At 30.1% G+C, this 17,333-nt stretch overlaps 1 protein-coding gene across 5 annotated transcripts in view; it reads left to right on the top strand.

Annotated features, from left to right (window-relative positions):
• GK (glycerol kinase) overlaps positions 1–15,765 on the top strand; it is a 73,252-nt gene extending 57,487 nt beyond the window's left edge. For 2 of the 5 annotated variants that reach the window (XM_031959454.1, XM_031959456.1), the window contains 9 exons: positions 79–159; positions 4,344–4,422; positions 5,688–5,784; positions 6,300–6,384; positions 6,856–6,976; positions 7,103–7,246; positions 7,770–7,850; positions 11,686–11,772; positions 13,469–15,765. In XM_031959454.1, the coding sequence (XP_031815314.1) occupies positions 79–159; positions 4,344–4,422; positions 5,688–5,784; positions 6,300–6,384; positions 6,856–6,976; positions 7,103–7,246; positions 7,770–7,850; positions 11,686–11,772; positions 13,469–13,479 (786 nt within the window). In that variant the 3' untranslated portion in view covers positions 13,480–15,765. Of the gene's footprint in view, positions 1–78; positions 160–4,343; positions 4,423–5,687; positions 5,785–6,299; positions 6,385–6,855; positions 6,977–7,102; positions 7,247–7,769; positions 7,851–11,682; positions 11,773–13,468 lie in introns of all 5 variants that reach the window. The other 3 variants (XM_031959453.1, XM_031959455.1, XM_031959457.1) reach the window with 2 other exon arrangements.
• The last annotated feature ends 1,568 nt before the right edge of the window (positions 15,766–17,333 follow it).

The following is a 17,333-nucleotide window of genomic DNA, read 5'->3' as shown; positions in this document are numbered from 1 at the left end:
AAAAATATAGCTATACATGGTATATGTATGCATATGTGTGTTCATTCTTTAACTTTAAAATATTTTTCTTTTGTCTAGTGTGTTTTTTCTGATCATGGCCTTCTTACCACAGTGGCTTATAAACTGGGCAGAGACAAGCCAGTATGCTATGCATTGGAAGTAAGTTCATTTTTATAAACTTTTATGATGTGATAATTTATTAAAACATCAAAATATACAGTGGATTCTAAAATCTTACCTCAAAATCTTAGTAAACAACTTTGGAAGGTTAATATCTGCTTTAAGGATTTTTGAAAGGTAACAAAAAAGGTGGCTCTTGACATAATATTGTATGCATCAAGAAAAATCCCTGATATTTTTTAGATGTATGAGACAGGGCAATCATCATCACTTATCTCATTATTGTAATCAACTTCCTATGGCACTTAGTAATTTGAAATACAGAAGAAGAAATTGAGAAACTTCAAAGAGCCAACAAACAAAAGTTTTTTTTCCAGGTATATTTAATTCATAATAGAAAAAAAACTAGGGAGCAGATCTAAGTACTTGGGTATGATAAATGCTTATACATACGGCTACATATATGTTAAAAAATTTCTTTAAAAATTGATTTTTAAAAATTCAGATGGTTCCTTTATGAATTATTCTTAGATTCAGTTGCTTTATTAAATGGTTTATGCAGCTGGACCTGATAAATAATTGATTCCTTATGCTGTTTCAACTAATATCAATCTAAAATTTTAGAAATTAATATTTTTTATTCTATAATTTATAATCTTTTCCTAGATGTGTAAGAGTTTTAATTTGTATTTCATATGCTTTCTTTTGCCACATTTTATATAGCATAATACTTTCATATGTATCTACTTTCCTAAAATTTAGGCTATATCTCAGATTATGTCTGACTTTGTTCTCCTTTTCTTTTACAAAATTTAGGAGTAATTGGTCACTTTTCCCTACAAGTTTCCATCACTGTTGCCCTGTTATTGAGAACTGGATCTAGTATGGGATTTCCCTTTATTGATTATTCTTTATTTTGAAGGATAAAATTATCATTAAGGCAAATCAAAAAATGAGGGTTTTGTTTTTGTTTTTGTTTTTGTTTTTTTTTTTTGAAGAGAAAGAGCCCCAGCAAATGTCTAGATATCCAGTATGTCCAGAAAGTCTATAATTTCACCAACAGCATGAAATTCCTTATTTGTTTCCTTTATTTGGTTAGGCAGTCTGTAGTGTATTTCAATGACAAAATGGCTATTTTTACTTGCCTTCATTGATCTTCACCCAAATGCTCTTCACAATGTTGCCCTCCTTTGATTGCTGCTCCCATTTCATACTTTTTACCTTTTACTTATACTGTTTCTTTTGAATAAGGTATAAAATAGAATTTCATCACTGTCACAATGATATATGTATGACCTCTATTTCTTACTGCTTGAATTAGGCATTAGTGTATAGCCTATTAAGTGTCCAGTAGCTTCTCTTGTGTTGGATTTTGTCTACTGTGAACTTAGCTGTGTCTCATAAAGTGACTTGGTGTTGTTAGATAGACATCCACAAACTCAGTGAAGTTAGTGCAGAATTCCTCCTTCTCTCCACACTAATTTAGGTTCTCATTTTTTTTTAAAGACTTGTCAGCGTGTACATCTAACCACCTCAGCACTCTTTAAGATGTTTATTTAGTATTTTAACACCTACTGGTAATTTAACTGCTATTCTACCTTTCTTTTTCATATTAACCCCTTTGTTTCATCACTTTGTTTTTCTTAACATCTTACTTTACCTGTGTTAAACTTATCACTTGTTTGCTTATCTTTTCTTATTTGCCAAACAAAATGACAATCTTGAGTCTCTCCAGATCCTTATTACTTGTGATCATGTTTGATTCTGTTTTTTTTCCCCATATATATTGTTCTGCCTCAAGTTTTTCTCAATTTCTCCAAAGCCTAATTTCTACTTCTCCACTAATTTATCTTCTTATTTTGTTCAGTTCTTTCTTTTACCCCCTTTTTTTTCCGGTGAAAGCTGGAATTGAAATTTGTGTTGGAAATAATGTCTTACATTTAGAAGGAAAAGACTAATAAGGCTAATAAGTAATCTTATTCAAGTTCTCAATAAAAATCTTTTCTATTACAGTGAAATCAGCTAGTTACCTATCAGCTTTATTGGAAACTTGTTTTGGGGGAGTAAAATAGCAAACATCTTTTTTTTTTCCCTTTCAGTCTTCAAATCACTCTGCTTCCACCTTTCCAGGCTTCTTACACTTCATTCAATGGCTTCTTTGATATTCCATAAACAAGACTATCCATCTCTCCATTCTGGGCATTCTCTCTGTCCCTCATCCCCAGAATGTTCTCTCTCCTCCACCCCAACTCTTTAAGTCCCAACTAAATTCTTACCTTTTACAGGAAGCTTTTCCTAACTCCTCTTACTTAGAATGCTTTTCTTCCTTTGTTAATTATTTCCCCCTTTACCCTCTGTATTTAGTTTGTTTGTTCATCTAAATATTTACTTGTTTTCCTCATTAGTTTGTGAATTCTTTGAGGACACCTTTGACTCTTTTTGTATCTTTAGAACATAGCACAGTGTCTTCCATATAGTAGGTGCTTAATAAATGTTTATTGATTGACTGAAATCAACTACCCAAGTTCATACAAACAAATAGTATTCAACAGGGCTAGGTTTTTAATCTCTCTTTTGATTGCAAATTTGGTACTTTTTTCACTATCATGCCATTCAATCTAGGATTTAAAATCTGATGATCTGAAAAGAAAATTTGGTGGTAGAGTTTACCCTAAGGTTTATAGTTTAAAGATTCAATGATTTTTCCTATCTCATTGTCAGAACTATTTTAATAAATGAATCTGGTGATTGTTTAAATAAAATGGAAGTCAATTGAGAGTCTTTTAATGTTGTATTTGGAGTGCAGATCACACATTTCAGATCACACATTTATGTATATGTATGGGCATTTGTTTTTACCTATATAAAAAGACAATCATCTTCCTCTCTAGTGTTAAGATTTGAACTCATGGAAGTTGATGAAGTAGCAAGAGAAGAGGGGGAAGAGCCCAAGGGGACCTTCATAGTAAAGGATAGGAGATGGATAATGATCCAACAAAGAATACTGAAAAGGAATAGTAACACAGACAGGAACATCAAACAGGAACAATATTACTGAAGCCAAATCAGGAAAGTGTCCGTATATGTATTTGAAAGTTGACCTGTAAATGTTATCATAATAATGAATTTGCAGCTGTTTTGAACATTCAACTACTGCTGTTTACATTAAAGACATACACACACACACACACGCACACACACACTATATATATATATATGTACAGGTTACGTTAAACATCTTCATTTTAAAAAAATTATAGCTTTTTATTTTTCAAAATACATGCAAAGATAGTTTTCAATATTCACCCTTGCAAAACCTTGTGTTCACAGATTTTTCCCTCCCTCCCCTCCACTAGTCAACAAGCAATTGAATATAGGTTAAAGATATGCATTTCTTCTAACCATATTTCCACGTTTATCATTTGCCCAAGAAAAATCAGATCAAAGGGGGGAAAAATGAGAAAAAACAAGCAAACAACAAGAAGAAAGATGAAAATACTATGTTGTGATCCATATTCAGTCCCCATAATTCTCTTTTTTGATGCAGATGGCTCTCCATCACAAGTCTATTGTGATTGTTCTGAATCATCTCATTGTTGAAAAGAGCCAAGTCCATCAGAGTTTAAAATCTTCAGTTTTCTAAAACACAGAAAAAAAAATAACCTTGTATTTAGACAAAGTAACAATGGCTTATGTTGTAATTCTTTGTGTATGATAAAAATCTATCTTATTAACTCCCCTTTGCTAATACATATTAACATATATAATCTATAAGAAGATGGATGTGTATTTAGTTTAGGCATTTTTCAGTCACATTAGTCTTTGTGATCCCATTTGAGGTTCTCTTGACAGACATAGTGTTGTGGTGTGCTACTTCCTTCTTTAACTCATTTTATAGATTTAAGAAACTGAGGCAAATAGGGTTAAGGAACTTAGCCAGGGTCACAATAGTAATTAGTATCTGAGGCAAGATTTGAACTCAGGAAGATGAATCTTCCCTGATTTCAGGTTTGGTATTCTGTCTATTTGGTGTGCCACCTAGCTGAGTTATAGATATATGCATGCATATATGTACATGTACAAACACATGCAATAAAGTGATGTGAATCTTATTTCACTAATCTATACTCTGCTGAGGCAAAAAAAAACTTTTTTGATAAGTGATAAATATCCCTTCATGTACTTTAAGAATAAATTCCATTTAAGATTGTTTTCCCCCTTAGGGATCTGTTGCTATAGCTGGTGCTGTCGTTCGCTGGCTAAGAGACAATCTTGGTATTATAGAGTCTTCAGAGGAAATTGGTGAGTGTGGTTTTGGTTTTTGATAGTCCTAAAATAAAGTTTTAGAAAATCTGAATCGAGGTTCATAGATTTACAGCTAAAAGGGCTTAGTGGTCATCTAGTCCATTTTAGAAATGAGGAAAGTAAGGTTTAGAAAGTTGAAGTGACTTGTCCCTAATCAATAGCTAGAAAGCAATAGAGGCCGAATTCAAAACCAGGCATGAAAAAATCTACATTGGGGATTATTTCTACTATACTGCAGGAAATTCTTTAACATTTTATTATAAATATTTATGTTAACGTTTCAAATATTGTATGGATATACATAAATTCGTGCATGCAAATATGTATTATACATAATTCATGGCATCATTTTTTTAATATTTCTACACATGTACTAGTACAGGGGTAATTCTGTTCCATTAAATTGAAAGCAATGTGTTGAAGAATTGAAAAGCATGAAAATGAAATATTTCATGAAGTCTGATGACTATAAACCCTACACACAAACATTTATTATGAATCCAATAATTTCCAAAAATAATATTTGCAAAACTCAAATTATCTGAGAAAATGTCAAAGAAGAGCCTAAATAATTCAGATTAACGCTGCAGATTTTTGGGTTCTCTCTTTAAATAACAAGCTTTAAAAAGTTTTTTGTTTTTTTTTTAATTTTTATTAATCTCTTTATGTTAGCTTTATCAGTGTACAAAAGAGCAATTCTGTTGCCTGATCACTGTGTCAAGATAACCCTGGGCTCCCAAAGTTTTATTAGGGGAGGATCAACTAACTAGTTAGTTCAGAAGAGTTCATCAGTAGCTGATAAATTCTTTGGTGATAAAAACCCATGAAACAAACTTTTGATAAAACTTTGCATGCTTCAATTTATTTTCTTGATTTTTGACATAGTAAAGTGATATCCAAAAGTGTTTCTGACTAAATGATTGACAAAAAATGAAAAAAAAAAAAAACTAGATATATACCACTTACGTGCAATTAGAAGGAACAATTTGAGTTACTGAAAACAAAAGTAGGAACCACCTAATATTGCACCTTTTACTTTTGTAGTATAATCCTTACCTGGAGTGGTGATGGAAGCCACAGTTATACTATAAGATAGAATAGTAGTTATTTAAAATTATTTAAAATAAAGAGTACCATATGCTGTACTATATGATAGGAAACAAAAAATCTTTGTACTAGTTTCATTAGGGCAGGGACCAACAATAAGTATCTTTATTGTATTTCTATATATTCTTTTTATGGATTTTTTTTTCTCATATTAGAAAATCTTGCTAAAGAGGCGGGCACTTCTTATGGCTGCTACTTTGTTCCAGCATTTTCAGGATTATATGCACCATACTGGGAGCCCAGTGCAAGAGGGTATGGATGAAAATAAAATAAATTATTTCTCTTTTGAGGCTTTTATTGAATTATTTCATAGCATCCTCATTCTAAAGCTATTTTAGAATCAATTTTAAGTAATTTGAGCGAAACTTTTCAGGCCTAGCCAATGGAAAAAAAAAAATGTGTAGGATAATGTAATTCCAGGACTTGGCAGTGCTAAATAGCAGATCCTTTAATAAGAGCTTCTTGCAAAATCTTATTTTTCAATATCTTTGATTCCTCATGTTTGTGGAGAAGTTATATAGGCAGTGATATTATCAAAGTAGAATAGTTCAATATTTCAACTTCTTAGGTTACTTTTTTTTTTTATTTTGTATATCTATATATAAAATTAGGGGAAATGTAAGAAATGTTATTTCTTTAGTGTCAACCTGATATATTCTCAATGAATTCAACTTTCCCCCTATCCCCCTTCCCACCAAAAAAAATTTCTTTATTGTCAGGGGACCTTCTAATTCTCTGATCTTCAAAACTTCTGTTTATATTTTCAGAATTATTTGTGGCCTTACTCAGTTCACCAATAAACAGCATATTGCTTTTGCTGCATTAGAAGCTGTTTGTTTCCAAACAAGAGAGGTAAAAAAAAAAAAAAATAAAAAAAAAAAACTCGTGTTTATCATTTATTCTTTATTTCTTACTATTTAATGAATACATAATATTTTGTACACTAAACTTAATTGAGGAATGCTATAGAGGTTTATTTGCTTATTTCCTCGGAAACACAATGTGAATGTGTTCACACTGATAAAGTCCCATTTTTCTATATATATATATATATGTAGGTGTGTGTGTGCATGTGTATACAGTTGTGAAAGCAGCAGATGTTGTGAATTGTATTTCTTAAGCTAATAGCATAACTAGTTTGTACAATAGATTGGGTAGTAGAGAAGAGAGAAGAGTAGATAATTTTTGTGCAGATATTTGAAATTGAACTGTATTTTCAACTTTAATTCTTTTAGAAATAAAAAAATTCTCTTTGAATATTGTAAAGCTTATTTATAATATATCTGATACTATATTTTAATTAGAAAATTATATTGATTTAAGATTTTGGATGCCATGAATAAAGACTGTGGAATTCCACTCAGCCATTTGCAAGTAGATGGAGGAATGACCAACAATAAAATTCTCATGCAACTTCAAGCAGATATTCTTTGTATACCAGTAGGTTAGTAAACATTTTTGCCTTAAAATTTTGAGCCCCCAAATTGATAGGAATAAAAGTATAAATTTAAAAGCTGTTTTAGGTATTTTTAACTGTTACTTATACTGATATGCATTTTTATATTCTTAGTAAAGCCCTCGATGCCTGAAACAACAGCACTGGGTGCTGCCATGGCAGCAGGTGCTGCAGAAGGAGTTGGGGTTTGGAGTCTGGAGCCTGAAGATTTATCAGCTGTCACAATGGAACGGTTTGAACCTCAGATCAATGAAGAAGGTAAAGACAAACTCTTCCAAAAAGTATGCTTTAAAGCAGCAGACTTTGCCAAGCTGCCACAAAATTCCCCAGGGGTTCCTGATCAGATTAAAATGTAATTGGGAAATACTTAATAAAACAAAAAAATACTCTGTACAATGTGGATGTTAATATGTGGTTCTCTTAAGTCAAGAGGTGGCCCACAGGGAATCCATCAAAGTTTGATGTGATTGCTTTAAAATGTGAATCGATGTGTTTTTACATATTTTATAATATATGCTTATTTAAAATATTTTTAGATGCATGGGGTCTTATTGATATCAGTTTACATTTTTCTTATACTATATAATATGTGTGTATGTGTATATATACACAATCTCATTTGATCTTCACAACAGCTTTAGTCCTAGGTCAGAGAGCTAACCAGAAGTTTTTGATAAAGTTTATAACAGATGTATCGGTTTGTAATTTACAATAATTTGGCCAGAATAAAGGGTAATATTGATTGTCATAGTAAAAGTTAAATTTTCCTTTTTAATCCTAGAAAGTGAAATTCGTTATGCCACTTGGAAAAAAGCTGTGCAGAAATCAATGGGCTGGGCTACGGGAGAGTCTCCTGCAAATGGTAAAGATAATTATTACCTTTATTAATATTGTTTTATTCAAAAGTAATTTTAATTGGTTAGCAATTTGGTGTTCTAGATTTTTCTAATTTTTTTCTAAAATATAAAAACATATATATAAAACATTTATTTAAAAATATAAAAACATGATCAAAATTAGTTAAAACTTTTATCTATTTTAAGTTACTATTTTACTACCATTTCAAAAAACTTAATTTGTAGTATAATTTTAAAAGGAAAAATAAAGAAAATTCATGGGTTCCATTTTTTAAACTCCTTATTACCATTTTTTAAACTGATCAGGTATGAATGAAGTAAATGATGCATTGCATAATGCTACATTCTAATTTCAGAATATTTTTCATAAAGAAAAGCAAATTTAAGGCCACATAAAATGATTTTTGGCAGATAGAACTTAGTTTGAAAATAATTTCTTGCCTTTTAATTTCAAAGAATCTAAAACAAGAAAGTTGCTAAATATCTTAGTACCTTTAAGTAGGATCTCTATACCCAAAGTAAACTCTTTATAGACAGGCCCTTAAGTTTAATAGTTCCTTATTTTCAAAGTGATATTCAGAGCATGAAGAAATGAATTTATAAGAAAATTTAGTAAAAGTGGTGTAAACAAATTCTGTTCACATTCCAAAACACAAGCTTTTATCTTCCTAAAGATAATAAAACAGCATAGGGTAGGATTTATTATTTTTAACAGCTTCTTTAGTGGAGTAATATTTGTATATATGTCATGAAGTTCTTTGGTAGCCAGGGAAGCTTTTGAATTCTTTCTCAGCATAATGTTTTTAATTACAAAATAAAATTTAAAATTTCAAAGAAAACCAACTCTATTGAAATACAATTATCATTTGTTGTTTTTGTTTTTTTCAAGTTTATGAATCCCAGGATAAGAACCCTTGCCTTGCTGTATTACAATTGTTAATTCAGTTCATTTTTGTACTTACATGGAATATTATTCTCATTTTTATTAGTATTGGCCTGAATCTTTCTTTCCACTATGCCATCTAGAAAGCATTTGTTTGAATCCATATTTCCCCTTTGAATCAACTTAATTTTCCCATTTCTTTAAATCTTAAATCTTAAGTTTTCTATATCAAAGCGGTGGCAGTATTGTTTATTGCAGTTTTGATGTTACTTGAATATTGATAATCAGTATTCACTGAATATCCATTGTAAGCATTTACTTTTTTTGGGGGGGGGAGCATACAAGTTACTGCCCTTGTATTCAAGTAATTTAATATAGTTTTTCATTTATGATTCTAAGAATTTTATTTGTGTGCAACTTTTTTTTTTGCTAACTAGGATTCACTCATGGTTTTTTAATAAGACAATAATAATTATATAGTTTTTGTGTTGGAGATTTTAGCTGCCAAGAAAAAAATGTCTCCAATTTTATATTAAAAATCTTTAAGGCAAAAAATATTGCATAATTTGGTAGTCCTTATTTGCTAATATTCCAGATGGCATAATCAATTAAATTTCTTAATGTGTTTTAATTAATTTAATTAATTTTGTTTTTTAAACAATAGGTTTTTTTTTTAATGGCATATCAAATTAAAACCAAATTTATAAAACTTTTTTGCATATACTTTAGTCAGCTCTTTTTTTCTGGCCAAGGAATCCAGAGGTATGACATATTCAGGATAAAAATTCTCAATTAGTCAAGTGTGAAATGTTTCCCTTTGATAATAGATACTTATACAAGTTATAATTCTGTTTGGCTTGGAGCTATGTAGTGTCTAGTTGTGGAGATTTGAATTTTATTTTTATAATACATGGAATTACATGCCAACTTTGTTGTGCCATTTAATGTCTTTCCTACCTTGAATGCTTCTTCTGAAACTGCATTTCAATTCATTATAGAATTTAACAAGTATTTTCAAAACATTGTGGAGATGAATTCTTTCAAATTCTTTGGGAGGATTTCTTTTCTGAAGAAGAGTGGGAGAGAATACTAATATTTGGTAGTTCTTCCTGATTTGCTGTTATTCACTACTGATTTCTTAGAACTTGCAAGATAATAAATATGCCCTAAGCATTATAAACTAGTTTAAAAATTATAATATATACATATATGTATATATGTATACATATGTGTATATATGTGTGTGTGTAATGTGTGTGTATATCACATATACATATACACATTACACACACATATATATTATACTACCTATTATACTACCACATTACAAATTTTAATGACTTTGATTTGATCCACTTAAGTTTTTTATTGCACAAACTTCTAGGACAAGTACAAACAGAATGTCAAATCTCCAGAACTTCACATTCCAGAAAGCAATATTTTGAAACAAATGTCTAATTTATCCAGAATATTTAACATATTGTAAATATCTTCAAATGTAAATATGCTACCCTACCAAAACAATAAACTCTTTCTTAGATTTGATACTAAATAAGAGGCTTACTAGATTTAGACATAGTAGCTCTTATATATCATCTAAGAAAGGGAGCAATCAGTATTGTCAAGAAATTAATTACTAATACAGGAGATTGCAGACTTTAAATTTATCAAAATAATTGAGGATCTATGAATGTATAAATGTCTGAGGATTCCTTAAGTAGCATTTATTGTACCTAATGCTTAAAATATTATGAATGGATTGTAGAGATGTTAATAGTCTTGTGAGACAGGACACATTGTAAAAGGTACTTATTAAGACAGAATTCTCTTTCTTGCTATGCCCAATTTTGTCAATTGTCAGATATTTATTTTTGAGATTTTTTTTTTTTTTTGAAATTTTTTTTTTTTTTGCCGAGGCAGGGTCACACAGCTAGAAAGTGTTTAAGTGTCTGAGGCCAAATTTGAAATCGGGTCTTCCTGACTTCAGGGCTGGTACTCTATCCACCTAGCTGCCCCTTAGTTTTTGAGATTTTTATATTTTGTTTTATCTATTAGTATATCCTTATATTAAGATGGGATTTGGGAACATTGCATTATTAAGACAAAGAAATTATCATTTTGTGTACAGATAAAATGGGAGTTATAGTTCCTTCTGCTTTACATACTTCTCTATCAGACTCTATTTTCAAGTAACTTCTTTATAATAGTAAAATATTCTGCAAATGGCATTTTTTAAAAATCAAACTAAATATGATCAAGTGAAATTTTCTCGATGTCTGGGAAAGAGTATAATATTATCTGTTTAAATTGTTTTTGTTACCCAAATTAAAGACGATCTTAAAATTTCCAAATTTCTCAGAATTGCACAACCTTCTATTTAGGTTCTATTCTAAGCAATCATATTGATTTTTCAGTGCTCTATGTTTCAATTAGAGTGTCACTTAACTTTCCTGCATATTCAAATTCTATTTCATACTCATTTTTTAAAAAAAAAGTCTTAATATCTTCATAAAATAAACCAATATTTTGACTTATTTTCACTAAGCTAATATAACTCTTTCCTGGAATCCAAAGAATTGCTATTCTGAGAGTGATTCAAGCTTACTTTGGGAAAACCTTTATCACTCATTTAACATTCTATAGTTCAGCAGCAAAGCTAAACTTAAAATTTCAACTCCCCCAAAATTCTTTTTTGTATTTGCCTAGCATATATACAAGGTTATTCTTGGCATATTTATTGTTGCATGCTTTCTGTATTGGTTGCCAACTGTCATAAGCTTTCTATAATGATTATATTTTTGATTTAATATATCCTTGCTAGCTTTTGAAAATATACTATATATTATTTTGTGACTCGTGTTTTTGCTATTCATATTCTTAACACAAATTTGCACTTTTTAATGTGTCTCTCTTTCGGTTTGCTTGACTGGAATTCCCTCTTCCTTGGATGACAGCAGGTGACCCTAATATCTTCTGTAGTGTGCCATTGGGCTTTTTTATAGTGACTAGCATGGTAATGTTAATCGGAGCAAGGTACATCTCAGGTTAGTTATTATTTGAATTAGAACATTTTATTAGGTAGCTTAAATGTATTTTGTCTGTGATAATTCAGCAGAAAAAGGTTTTCAGTACTTTTTGATATTTCAGTATGGAAGAACCTAGAAAACAGATCTTAGGTCTATTTAGTTAGACCCATTATTTCTAGGGAAAGTCAGAATAAGAGAACGGTAGTAGTAAAGAGAGATTATGCTTTCGGGCCAGAGAGAGGTGCATCCTAATATGTATATAGGAACCCAACAAAATTGAATATTATTAATTTTAAGAAATAAAATAAAGGGCTATTGCTGAAAATTAGTATCTAATTTTGTGGGGAAAATATTGTTATATATGGGAATCAATTATTTTTTGTAGATATTGAAAACTTGCTATAGTAAATCACTGAAAAGTCTTTTTAATTATGCTGGATCCCTCTTATAAGTAAGCCCAAATGTGAAGTAGCAGTTCTTAATTCTTAAAAATAAGCACTTATTCCATTGGATGAGTACTCTAAATTGTTGCCCAAATTCCTTGTGGCTTAAAGCTGAATATTATTGCAGTACTTTTTGCAAGTGAAAATTGAATTGTGGATTCAAAAATATAAGGTAAACACTGTTGACTTGAACATTAATAATGTCTTTTAACAGCTATTAATAATAGCTGACTCTCTTCATCCTGACTTTTATAGCAATAATGAACCAACAATAAATAATCTTAAAATGGCACTACTGTTAACTCTGATTTTTTTTTTCTCATAATCATGATGTATTTCTTAATCCTTTAGCCTCTTATATTGTGAATGAGAAATTTTAAAGTTTTGGGCATGTATTCAGTTCAGTACTGTATTTAAAGTTAAAATAGAAATTATATAAATTACATTGGATAAGGAAAAGATTTTGTTTTGTATTTGAATTTTTTAAAAAAATAAAATGCCTTCATGATACCATTCTTAGTGACTCTTTTCAAAGTATTTATATCATTTAATTATTGAGAAAAATTTTAATAAGTTTGCATTTTAATTTAGGAGGCAAGGATTATATTGTTACCCAGACTCAATTTGCCCTTGGATAATATAGCCTTAGGGTGTCTTGCTTCTTTATAGCAATAATTAATATCTTAGCCCTTTAAATGAAAGCATTCTGAATATTCTTGAGGAAGCCTTTTAAATTTAATTTGATACCCCTTTAGAAACAATTCCATATACAGTTATATCTTGTAATAGAAAAAAAAAAATTGAGAAAAATTGCTGAGGATCAATTGTGCCTATCTTTCAGTACTTTGGCACAGCAAGTTAAGATCTTATAATTTGTGGAAGATTGTAAGATTTATATCACTTATTCAAAGCCTGAGTTACATTACTAAAACTAATATGGTCATAGTCTTCTTTTTTTTTTTTCCCCCGTTTTGGTGATATCATTCTGTTAAGTCACATCACATATATTAATTTGATAACAGAGAATATCAGTGACTTAGAATTATAAAATCCAATGTGAAATGCTTTAATAGTAGCTATTAACTTTTTTCAATTTGCATGAAAGTTTTGTGCAGTTGAATTTAATTCACATTGCCTTCTATTTTTGCTATTAGAAAATTAAAAAATCATTATTCTTAGTTATAATAGTCATTGTTTAGCTCTTGAATATTAAGTATTATTGACATATTTTTTGTTTGTTTTTGTTTTTTGTTTTTTTCTCTCTGTTTTAGGTATTCCATAAATAACCTGAATATATTCCATGGACTCCCTGGAGGCAGTCTTTTTTTATGTACCAAAAGAATCTAGCAATTCTTTCTTTTATTGTGTTATACTACCTAATAGAACTTTATTTTTATTTATAAGCCACATGCTGCATGACTCATGAGAACTCTATGGGTAGTCTTGTGGCTTCAATTAAAGAAAACACAGCAGAAAGAACTATAGAAACACATAGTGTATTTTTTTAACATCAGCAATTAAGATTGGGTTGATTCTTTAAGGTACTGAAGACCCTCAGTTATTTTTATCATCTTACCTTCTTCCCCTCAGGATCTTGAAAAAACTAAGAGTCCATTTGTGATGACTTCTCAAACATTTTCAAATGCTGATGGATTAGGAATTTTATACTCTGGCTTCAAGTACTCAATTGAGATACCTCTCTACACTGCTTTTTTTTTTTTTTTTTTTTTTAAAGAGGGTTCATTTTTGTCATGCGTCCCTAAAGGGCCTCTTTCCTATGTGATAGGAAGGCCAAAGGTTCTATACTTGAACAATTCTAAATTATAAAAAAGGGGAAATTTAATAACAGCATAGTTTAAATATTTTCCTGAAATTTATTTCACCTAACTGAAATTCTTCAGTTACTTAAGTATTCTCACCAATATAATTAAAACATCCCATATTTTTGCCTAGCTCTTGTAGGGAAGGACTTTTTTCTTCCTTTTTGGTTCCTTCTCTTTTATCTCTCCTTTTTGTGTTTTTTACGTTGTATGGCCACAAATTGTATATATACAGTGTAGTACCTAAAAATAAAGAGTACATTGTACTCACTCAGTGAAAATGGATTTGAGTTTTAGCTGGACTACTATGTACACAAATATTTGGGGGATAATGACTATGTACACAAAGGGAGAGTTGTTGTGCACATTAATCTCCAGAAGGTACTTTTTCTTGAAGAGCTAACAACATTTATAATTGAAATACCTATTCCATGTCAGTAGATGAAAACATACCCTATTCTGGATTCAACTATGTGTCATACATTTTTACTTAGATGTCATAATTGGATAAATGCTGAACATTGTTGAATTTACAACTATTGGTCCAAATAAAGACTTATCTGACTCAATTTTAGCTATATTGAGAATCATTTTTAAGAGAAAAAAAAATGAATTTGGACATAAAGTCAAAACATTTCATTAGGTCCAAATGTGTTACCAACTTCAGAGTTTGTAGTAATTTTTACTTTGGAAGACAGAATTATTCCTGTTTTATGTCTTTTAAAGATTTCATCTAGTCGTTTTTGAAACTAATTAAAACCATCTTAAAATTAATTTAACTGTGTTTCTTCTTTAATGACAATGAGAAAATATTTAGTACAATATAGACAATGAGTTTCCATAGAATATAATTTAATTGTATTTTTATAATCAAGTACAATGAAGTCTAAGATTGTGGTTTTAAATAATGTTCACTCTTAAAAGCACTTTTCCTTCATTGAATATGTTTATGGATGTTTGCATGTTTGGGGAAAGGAAAGTAAGTAATTCTGCCTTTACTATTAGACATGCCCATAGTTCTTGGATGTACGTTTTTGTGCAAAATTTTTTTCTTGTAAATACTATCCAAAATATTAAGTGATATTCTAATAAGCAAGACCTATTTTTATGTTTGTATTGAAATTTGTTTGCAAAACAGCATAAAAAGGGGGCTGACCAATAAAATGTGAATTTCTTTTTCACACTGTTTTCTGTATCTGAATCTTGACTATTTACTGGTCTATTGATAATGTTTCCCATTTTACTTGGGTAAACCTTGGACAAGTTACAACTCATGTGAAAAAAATTTTTCAAGTTTTTATTTGTTGCTCATTGTTACCTCCCAATAATTTCATTATTTGATACTAAAAACAAAGCTTTTAAAATCAAATGTAGAAATAATTTCATTATACTACCTTTTAAAAATTGATGATACTCATTTATAGTTCTGATCATGCTACTACTTTCCCACCTGTTTTTTGTTACAATGATTGTTCCAATTCAGACAGGTGATATCAATAATGCTATCATAGTAAGTTACTGTGAAATGATCAGATTTTGGGGGAGATGGGAAGAGGGAAAGCTACTTTAACACAATTACATTTCTACCAAGGTAGGTTGAATTAATTGTAATAATAATGAAAAAATACTGTTCAAATTATTTTTAGCATCTTGTGAATTTTTATATGAATTTCATGATTTATAATTTCTATTTGAGATTGTACACAATGATATCAAAATATGATTAATAAATTTACTTTTAAAAATTGGCCCCATAGTTCTTACTTGCACTTTTCATTTACAGAATAGGGCTTGGATCAAAATTTAAGAATGTGTAATTAGGAAATTTCCTAATTACTCTGCAAATAGTCATTTGGCTATATAATCAGGCATACTTTGAAGAACTTATTAACTAAAGTAGCTGTTTTTTGAAATAGTGAGCAGCTAACACTCTTTTATGAGAAAAAAAACTACATGGTCTCACTTGCCTGCTTTTAGGAGATATATTGACTAGAAAAGGATTTTGAATGTCTAATTGCACACGCAAATACAATTAATTAGATAAGCTTCCAACTTTTCTCTATTATGAAATTATAAGGGTACTCTTGAAAACTTTTTTGCACTGAACTATTGTCAAGAATAGAAAGCAAGGTAAAGAACATCTCTTAAACAATGGTCAACTTTTCTCAACAACTGCTTTTAATATTTTTAAGAATATAAAGTTTTGGAGGTAGCTAGTTGGTGCAGTGGATAGAGCATCAGCACTGAAGTCTGAAGGACCTGAGTTCAAATTCGGCCTCGGTCATTTAACATTTTCTAGCTGTGACTCTGGGCAAGGGACTTAACCCCAATTGCCTCAGCAGCAACAACAACAACAAAGTAAAAATTCAAGATGGAGATATTCAATATTTTGAACCTAAAGTTGCCCATCTAGGCCAGTATCTTTAAATACCATTTTTCAAAAACTGGAAGGAGTAAAATAACTAAAATTATGTAAGCTAACAGAAGATCCATGTATGGCAATGGAGGATTAACTAATGATAAAAATAAATTACTTTTTGGTGGGGAGAAAGTTAGTAAATTGATTTTCATTTTTCACCACTTAGACTTTATTTCAGGTATTGTTAAAGAAGTAGATACAGTATCTCAACGGAAGCTCCTTTGAAGTCAGGAAGATCTAGATTCAAGTTTTATCTTTGTCTAAAAGTCAGTAATGAACGGTATAAAATTCATTAAAAACCTACTATATTCCAGGCAATGTGCTAAGCTCTGGGAGGTACATAGATGAAAAAGACAACTCCTGCCCTGAAGGAGTTTATAATCTAATGGCAAGAGGTAATATACAAAAGTGAAAGGGAAGAGTGGGGGAAATAGTAAGTGACTGGAATGTTTAGCCTACAAAATAATTCATATTAACTACTGGAAAGCTCTTTTATCTTTCGCCTTATACTTGGATTCAAAAAGATAGGCTATCATTTTAATCTATTAAAATCTCATTTGATCTTGCTTCTGGTATCTAACATAGTATTTATGCCAGTCATCTTTATTTTGTGGAACTAGTTATCTATGCCTTCATCTAAATGTCCTGATTAAAATGTTGTCTACCAGAAAGGAAAAGACAGATCCTAAAGCATTCCACTAGAGACTTCCAACAAATTAACTATTTGGGAGGGTCCATTCTTTCAATTGGTTTCAAAATGTAATTATTTTCAACTAGTGTACATTGAAACTTGTATTAAAAGACAGTTTTCTCACCTTTCTCCAACACGTTTATGAGTCTTTGTCAAATGCTTTCCTGTAATCTACTTATACTATAACCTACAGTTATACTCACAAT

Source organism: Sarcophilus harrisii, chromosome 3, assembly GCF_902635505.1.
Source record: "Sarcophilus harrisii chromosome 3, mSarHar1.11, whole genome shotgun sequence".
Classification (NCBI taxonomy): Eukaryota; Metazoa; Chordata; class Mammalia; order Dasyuromorphia; family Dasyuridae; genus Sarcophilus; species Sarcophilus harrisii.
This window is presented reverse-complemented; position numbering and strand designations above follow the sequence as displayed.